Raw genomic sequence first — 9,033 nt, 5'->3', positions numbered from 1 at the left:
ACGGTCCTCATCTCTCTGATCAAATCACGTGAGATGTAGCTCAAACTGCAGACTCCAATAAGACCAAATCAATGTGGGCAGCAGAAAAGCAGGTGGGAGAAGTAAAGAGAAGGGAGGCCCGGAGGGCTTAAATGGTCCTCCCAAGATCATGGACCTCAACTTGTACGTATACTATGTTTTAAAAGCAATACACATGCATTAACACGAAAATGCATTTTTAAATGAAAATACCAAATATCTTTCATACAACAATAGTTTATGTGTACCAATTGAGTTACATATATCCCTGTGTTTTATCCTATCGGTCAATTTGGTCAAAGTGGTATTTGTTCTTCAAACCAATCATAGACAATCTGTTAGAGGTCCATTAAAATATACATGTGTTTTGCACGTGAGAGGACATACATGTAACTTCATTGTAACTCTATTAAATCCACACAAGATCAAATCATCGAGACTGGTCCTTTAATAAATTATCTAAAATTGACTAACGGAGATACATTCATTTTGACACCTAAACCATCAAAAGTAAAAAAAAGAAAAAAGGCATGACACTATACAAGGCAAGTGCATGTCATTAATTAATGTACAATACAACCATAATTGCATAACAATTTTTTCACCACCTATTTCCAACTCTTAACCACTTTTAACCACGTTGCCATTGGACTTTGCTTACATCTTCACCTATTTTGTGAACATCTTCGACAAATTTTCTGAATCGAATTTAAAACTCCTGCATTTTAGGCACCGCCATACACATAAGTCACTGTTGCAACAACAGCAATAGTTACGTACTCATCAACCAACTACTATATATATATATATATATTCATACATACCCAAAGCTAAAACTGTCTGTGTGCAAATTAAGTAGCCAGCTTTATTAGCAAAGAAGAAAAAAGATATGGCTACTACTCCCGGAATTCTCACTGAATGGCCATGGACTCCTCTTGGAAGCTTTAAGGTCTTCCCTTCTACAAACCCTAGCTCCTACCTCTCTCTCTCTCTCTCTCTCTCTCTCTCTCTCGTGTACATACAGTGCCACACACTGAGAATTCTAGAATGGACCAGCCCATAGTATGAACGAGGGGATGGGCGACTGGTTGCAAGGCCAAGATTGTAATGGCCAAGAACGGTCAAGAATCTCGTTGCATACTATGCTCCAGTCCACACTAGAAAACTTTGTCACCTCCCCCATTAAGGTTTTCATTGTATATGCATTGTTTATACATTACATATTTTGATGTATTAACAACTTAAAATTTGTGATCTATATATATGGGGTTTTAATGCAGCATGTGGTCGTGGCTCCTTGGATCATTCACAGTACATACTCGTATTTTGCTAACGATGAGGAAGATAAAGATCTATCTTATTTCCTCATATTTCCGCTTATTCTGTGGAGGTTTGTCCACAACCAGTTATGGATCTCTCTTTCTCGATATCGGACGGCCAAGGGCAACGGCCGGATTGTTGACAAGGGCCTCGAATTTGAACAAGTCGACAGAGAAAGAAACTGGTACGTATAAAGAATAAAGCCATTCGAAGCTGAAAGATGGGCTGCCTGATTACAACCTCGAATGTAGTCTTATATATAATCAGTTCATTTAAATTTCTTCAGTTATATATCTTTCTTTTTTTAATTTTTGTTTGGGCAGGGATGATCAAATATTGTTCAACTCAATTCTATTCTACCTAGGGAGCAGGCACTTGCCAGGGGCTTCAAACCTGCCAATGTGGAGGACCGATGGAGTTATTCTAACAATTCTGCTTCATGCTGGTCCAGTGGAGTTTCTCTACTACTGGTTCCACAGAGCACTTCACCACCATTTCCTATACTCTCGCTACCACTCTCATCACCATTCCTCCATTGTCACTGAGCCAATCACTTGTAAGAAAATTACTCAAGTACCCCTTCCATTTTTTTTATTTTATTAGTTCTATACTTCACTTTCTCTTGAAGAGATTTTTTTAGTGTGCTCGAACACAGGGTGGTACATAGCGTGTGATTATACAATTGGTGGGGCACCTGAAAATAAAACTTCGCTTTACGTATATAATATAATGGCATATAGTGTACTACCACGTAATCCCGGTGCTCTGAAAAATGTTCTTTGTTTCTCTTGGTTGGTGAAAATGTTCTTTGTTTACGAATATACTATAGAAGCTGTTATTGACGTTTCAAAATCAATTATCATGCACCTTATTTTAGTTGACAAAGAAAAATAAAGAAGCAAAGAGTGGAAGACAGACTTTTATAGACTGCTAATAACAATTTTCTAAATGGTTAATTATTACTTATATTTTTTTGATGTATTGTGCAGCTGTGATCCACCCATTTGCGGAGCATATCGCATATTTCATACTCTTTGCTATACCAATGTTGACAACTTTATTCACCGGAACAACTTCTGTCGCAGTCTATGCTGGTTATTTAACTTATATTGACTTCATGAACAACATGGGACATTGCAATTTTGAGCTCATTCCAAATTGGCTCTTCACCATTTTCCCCCCTCTCAAGTATTTCATGTACACTCCATCGTAAGTCTTGCTTTACTCTCTCTCGTTGTCTTTATACAAATACAACCGGTTATAGGGAAGAATTACTTTATGCAAGCCTTGGGAAGTATGCATATGTCATATACATAATTAGTACATATAAATTTACACATTTTATTCAAAATTATTCTGGTACCATTGATTTTCTAACAAATTTCATGACGTTCTTATAGATGCTATTTGTTTTCAATTTCAATTATTTAGGAATTAGATATTGTTGCAAGGTATCCACAACTAAGTATACCATAAAAATTAATCTTATCGAAAATAAGTTGAATGGTATAATTTGTGCCACAATTAACATTACGATCTAATAATATTTATCTTCCTTGTTAGTGAGAGATGTTTAGTTTGTTGCACTCAAATGAACCTGACTCTGATATGATAGAAACATGCGTGTCATAATATGATGAGATAAAATCTTCTGCATCCAAAATTTTTTGTGGCATCTCTGTGACCTATCTTATTTGTCATCGCCTAACCATCCATTTAAACTGTATTTAACAATGTTAACATTTTAACTTATCTCCTTAATAAAAATAAAAAACTAAATAAATGAAGTTATCACTCAAATACATAGGTCAAAAATATGCTACAAAGAGTCTTAAGTGCAGAAAATTTGACTCATAATATGATATTATAGTCCTTATAAGACATTTAGTTAATATATTGTTGTACTTTAGTACGGAGAACATATAATTCACACCAAACAATTATGAAACAATTATGAAACATTCTCCTAATCTCTGATCTCATCCAAGTGCAATACAAAAATGTATACACAAACAATTTAAAGAATTTCTTTTCAAAGTGCTCGATATTTTAACTCGGTGCTCCACGTGTCATCAAATAAGTGAAAAGACACAGAAAGAGAGGCAAAAAAAAAAAAAAATTTCTGAGCTTATATAATGATATATAAAATATTTCTCCAAATAGTGATGCTAAAAGGACTCTCTTAGACTATCTGTCACTTCACTGGTTAACGTCAATTCCGATACTAATATTATAAAATATTTAGCATTCTCCTTAGGTCTAATTGGATAAATGGTCCTCGTAGAAATTGGGTTTTTTAAGAATTTTTTTTTTTGGTCAATAGGAATTCTAGTAACAAAGCAGCACAGAGAAGAAAAATACAAAAAATAAAAAATAAAAACTCCTTAGAAAATGAGAAGATAAGCACAATTCTTACATAGAGCAGGAACATACATGATCCTGTAAGTATGAATAACTATCTAGCCAAAAGGGCTACAAAAAAAATCTACCTACAACCAAGATGGAGGGGTTATTTCCAACCCAACTTGGGAATTATACAGAAGAGGCCAAGGGAGGAGAAATTTTTCCTTGTGATCGGAACACGGATAGTACATCATGTGTTTTTATATAAATGGTGGGAATTTGTATTTCTCAGTTATAAACTTTTTAACACATATATCTTACAATTTGTATAATAACACGTGATGTATCATTCTGTGTTGCGGTTATATTGAAAATTTCTCCTAAGAAAGGCCATCCCGATTCCCTAGACGGAACACCGACAAGAGAGGGAGGGGGCATAGAGTCCCATCTCGAAGAACACAGCCCCTATACCACCAACGATACAGCCGCATGAGCTGCTTTGCTTCTACATGCTGTATATTGGCTGATGGGTTTGAGAGTATTTTTTATTATTTATTGACTGGATTTCGCTACGTCGGATTGGTTTGGTTTTTGGTTTGATGCGATTGTGATAGATTTGGTTAACAAGGTTTTCATTCATTTTCAGATTTGTTTTGAAACACTTCTCAAAATTTACAGGATGCTATGATGTTTGTGCTATATAATAATACATGAGTTGAATTCTAACCGTTTTCATTATTTTCTTGGTGAGAGATAAATAATAAAGACAAGAAGAAGAACACGTCAAAATACATTTATATTCCAGCATTTAACGGATAATTAACAAAAAATAATAATTTTAAACTAAATTTACTAAGGAATTATACCATAAGAATTTAAATTCTAATTTTTTTTATCACAAAAGTTATCTCCCGATTAGGCCTTTCCTTTAATAGAATTTTAGGCACATGATGCCCAATAAATGGGCAGGCGGGCAATAAATGTCGTTACAGGAAAATCTTCTTTGGTGGTCCACGTGGTCCAAAGACCATCATTACACATCTATATCATTTTATATTTCATTCTTAGGGGTTGCATCACCATCATATTGTACCTATGATATATACTGTTGTTGTTAGCTTATATTATTTATTATTATACCTTCATGCAATCGTAATCAACACCTCGAAATGTCACATTTGTACTAACTATTCACTCTTTTATACCTTTATGTGACAAGTGCCAAAACAGTGTAGTTTTATAGTCTGACTAATTAACTTTGTCAACATTTAATATTTAAATATTTTTGAATACTAATAGCAACTCCACACGTATCTTTTTGAGTTCAATTCAAATTTAACGTGCATATAAATGCAGGTACCATTCCTTGCACCATACACAATTCAGGACCAATTACTCTCTCTTCATGCCAATCTACGACTGCATGTATGGCACCATGGACAAATCAAGTGATTCCCTCTATCAAACTTCGCTCACGAGAGGGGAGGAATCGCCAGATGTCCTCCATCTAACCCATCTAACAACGCCCGAGTCCATATATTATCTACCGCAAGGATTTGTTTCCTTGGCCTCTAGGCCCCACACAAGCACGTGGTACTTATGGTTGATGTGGCCTCTCACATTGTGGTCCATGATGATAACTTGGATCTATGGCCGTACATTTGTCGTCGAAAGGCACCGCTTTGTACGAGCTCAAATTACAGACTTGGGCTATTCCAAAGTACAGTTTGCAAGTGAGGCCCAATTCTTAATTTCTCTATTAAATCTGTGTCTACTTCTTCTTCTTCTTCTTGTTTATTTATTTATTTATACGAAATTGTTATTGGTACTTCAAAAATCTCATTATATACTTCAAACTTTCTATATTAGAAAAGAAAAATACACTTATGAAGAATGTAGAATGAGATTTTTAGAATGTCAATGACACTTCCCTATTTACATTTATATTAGTTTTTAATTTTTTTTTAATGAGATCTGATTTAATTTGTTAATTTGTAAATCTCAGTACTTTATGAAATGGCAAAGTGAAGCTATCAATGGCTTGATTGAGGAAGCCATACTTGATGCAGAGGAAAAAGGTGTCAAAGTTTTAAGCCTAGGCCTCTTAAATCAGGTAATTATTTTTTTTTTTAACAAACAATATTATCTATACTAAACGAAAGGGGATAGACTTAGTCTTATAATGAGCTAGCAATAATATCGTTCAAATTCGCTTTGGTAAAAATCAAAGCTAAGACATCTCACTTACAAATGAAAAGAAATACCACTAGACCATAATACTAAGTGGTTTAAATCAGGTAATTAACTTTTACAATTTAATCACTGGTTGAATCAGAAGTTAATTAATTTTACCAGAGTCCTCACTAAATCTTCCCAATTTAGTAATGGCGTTGTGGTAGATAATATGTATTATAAATGTTTGTCTATGTATTTATGGCTGTGTATATAGAATATCAGTTAATGCATGGTCCATGGCAAAAGTATTTGTCTATACAGAATACCAGTAGGGTACTCTACAATTTAATTCACTGTTGGTCCAGCCATATGGTATACCATGTAAGTAAAGCGATCATCTGTCTTATACATGGGCTCACCTCGAGGTTCTACCACGTAACCATTTTATCTAAAATTTGACCTTAATTTAGGACTCGACATTTACCTCTCGATTGGAAATAAGTAAATGAAACGAGGCAGTCTGATTCCATGATGCAAATTATGTTGATAAAATTTATGTACCATTGTATACTTAGAAATGACATGATTACAGTTAATCCGTTTTATATAAATTTCTTTCCTTGAACAAGGACCATATTTATTACTGCGCACTGTATTTTGTTGTCCCATTTTATGTATTCAAACAGTTGTTTATTTATTTAATTTATATATTATGTATATGCAGGGTGAAGAGTTGAATAGATATGGCGGTCTCTATGTTCAAAGGCATCCACATCTCAAAGTCAAGGTGGTGGATGGAAGTAGCTTAGCTGTGGCTGTAATCCTAAACAGCATTCCAAAAGGGACAACTCAAGTCGTCCTTAGAGGCAATCTCACAAAGGTTGCTTATGCCATTGCCTATGCTTTGAGCCAGAAGGGTATCCAGGTATACATACATAATCTATATAGATCATTGGGGAGATAAACAAGGGTAGAACTATCATACCAAGGTCACGTGATCATATAATGTGTCGGTTCTGATCGTTTGTAATTAAGATAATGTTTCTTCCTATCTTATAACTTGAATTTTCTTAATATTTCAGGTAGCTACATTATACCAGGCTGAGCATTTGAAACTGACCAAATCACTAAATGGCACTAAAAGTAACCTAATTGTTGCAAAAAGCTATGCACAAAAGGTATATATATCAATTATTTGCTTCAAAATTCTCCTTCCTCACCCATATTTTTGTATTTTTAATATTTTTCCATCTATTCATATACGTTGGATGATAAAAGCTAATTGATTTAATTTGCAGATATGGTTGGTGGGTGATGGATTGACCGAAAAAGAACAGATGCGTGCACCAAAAGGAACACTATTTGTTCCCTTCTCACAATTCCCACCCAAAAAATTGCGCAAGGACTGCTTCTATCATTACACTCCAGCAATGAAGACTCCCACATCTCTTGAGAATGTTCACTCTTGCGAGGTAAAGCTTTTTTTCATTTATTCGTCAAATTTTCCGAAACCCTAAGCTCTAAACAATTTATTTATTTATTTATTTTTGTGACGACAGAACTGGTTGCCAAGAAGGGTGATGAGTGCATGGCGAGTTGCGGGCATAGTTCATGCCTTGGAAGGTTGGAAGGAGCATGAGTGTGGTTACACCATGTCCAACAGCGACAAAGTTTGGCAAGCAAGTCTTGTGCATGGGTTTCAGCCTCTGACGATCATTACTGCTCACACAAAAACTTAGAGATCCACAGCTTCCTATTAAATAATAATAATAAAAAAAAAAAAAAAAAGAAGTTACTAAGTGCACCGCGACCTTAATCAGATGATCCCTTGTTTCAGTTGGGTTATCATGTGACAATGCTGGCTATATTCTACAAATAGCTGGCTAGATGTTGTCATCATCTATGAGTTACTCTATTATATATGAATTTCACTTTATATGGAACTATTCGTTGATAAAATTTGATTGTTATTGATCTTTTGTTTAATAATTCATGGCTTTAATATACCTAATTAACCTCAAAAACTTAGGAAGAGAACTATGCCAAATGCATATATATTGGTTTTTTTTTGCTATGCAACTTTTCATTTGGGATATGATTTACGCTGATTGATCCTTGTTTATTTATAGTCTTCGGATTGAACAAATTACATCACTTGAGTTGGTATTACTACTAGAAAATTGGGGTTGTCTTGTGAAACCTTGCCCGACCGAGACAAATTCATCGGCGAACAAACATTTACCAGACGAAATTACCAGTTCGTAGGGCGAATTTGATCACCGTTTAGGCTTTACTAAAAATCTTTAGGAGACGGAAGAATTTCGTAGGGCAAGGATAAATCTGTCGGCAAGAATTTGGCGCGCAATTCACTGAGGCTTGCGGGGTGAAACAATGGTTCATTGGCTAAGTTCAGTTTGCTCGATGGACAATTTCCGTTGACTAATGGTTTTAGTTCTTCTAGTAAAGGACCACGCTGACACATTACAAAAACAAGCGGAACCACGTTTGCTCAACAACGGGAGGGAAGGTGCCCAACAAGGAATTCCGTAAGGTTCCTCCCCTCCCGCGGGCCATCATTGTTTCTCCCTCGCCCTCTCCCTCTCTCTTACGCACATACACACTCTCCTCCATCTCTTCCTCTCCCAAATAATTAAAGGTTAGTTTATATTTATTTGTTGATTAATTTTTTCTTCAATTGTGATTAATTAATTTTGATTTATGTAGGTTTGTGATTGGAATAATTAAAAGAAAGGTATGTATTTATCTTAATTATAGATAATGTTTGAATTTATTTAATTATATAAATATGTTGAAATTATGGATGATGTGAAATTTTGAGTTTGTGTGTTATTAAAATATATGTAGATTAGGAGAATTTAAATTGTGCATCATTTTGTTCATTAAAAAAAAAAAAAAAAACCTTAGACCCGTTTGAGATTCTGTTGGACGCGCGTGTAGACGCAATATGCGGCTTTGTGATCGAAATGAATCTTGAATTGTCCAATTCAGACAGTTTGGGAGTGCACTAGTATGTGTTTCGGGGTTTGCGATGAACTTGGCTAAGTTTCGTTTGTGGATAATTTGGTTGTATCCACCTAATGTTCTTCAAGTGCATACTATATATTTGTCTGTAATATATACGTCATGCACTTGAGGATCCCTGAGGAGATGCTGCAG

General features: G+C 34.9%; 1 protein-coding gene across 1 annotated transcript; it reads left to right on the top strand.

Annotated features, from left to right (window-relative positions):
• Positions 1-807: 807 nt before the first annotated feature.
• Positions 808-7,830, top strand: LOC103965506 (very-long-chain aldehyde decarbonylase CER1). The gene is given in 11 exon segments (XM_009378576.3): positions 808-967; positions 1,299-1,522; positions 1,662-1,894; positions 2,328-2,547; positions 5,038-5,362; positions 5,364-5,414; positions 5,687-5,794; positions 6,581-6,781; positions 6,939-7,034; positions 7,155-7,328; positions 7,416-7,830. Coding segments are annotated over 11 exon segments (1,872 nt in total). The 5' UTR covers positions 808-907; the 3' UTR covers positions 7,596-7,830.
• Positions 7,831-9,033: the final 1,203 nt, after the last annotated feature.

Source organism: the organism of the source record quoted next, unplaced genomic scaffold (assembly GCF_019419815.1).
Source record: "Pyrus x bretschneideri cultivar Hongxiangsu unplaced genomic scaffold, Pyrus_bretschneideri_v1 Contig35, whole genome shotgun sequence".
Taxonomy (NCBI): Eukaryota; Viridiplantae; Streptophyta; class Magnoliopsida; order Rosales; family Rosaceae; genus Pyrus; species Pyrus x bretschneideri.
Note: the sequence above shows the minus strand (reverse complement) of the source record. Positions and strands in the feature narration are given on the sequence as shown.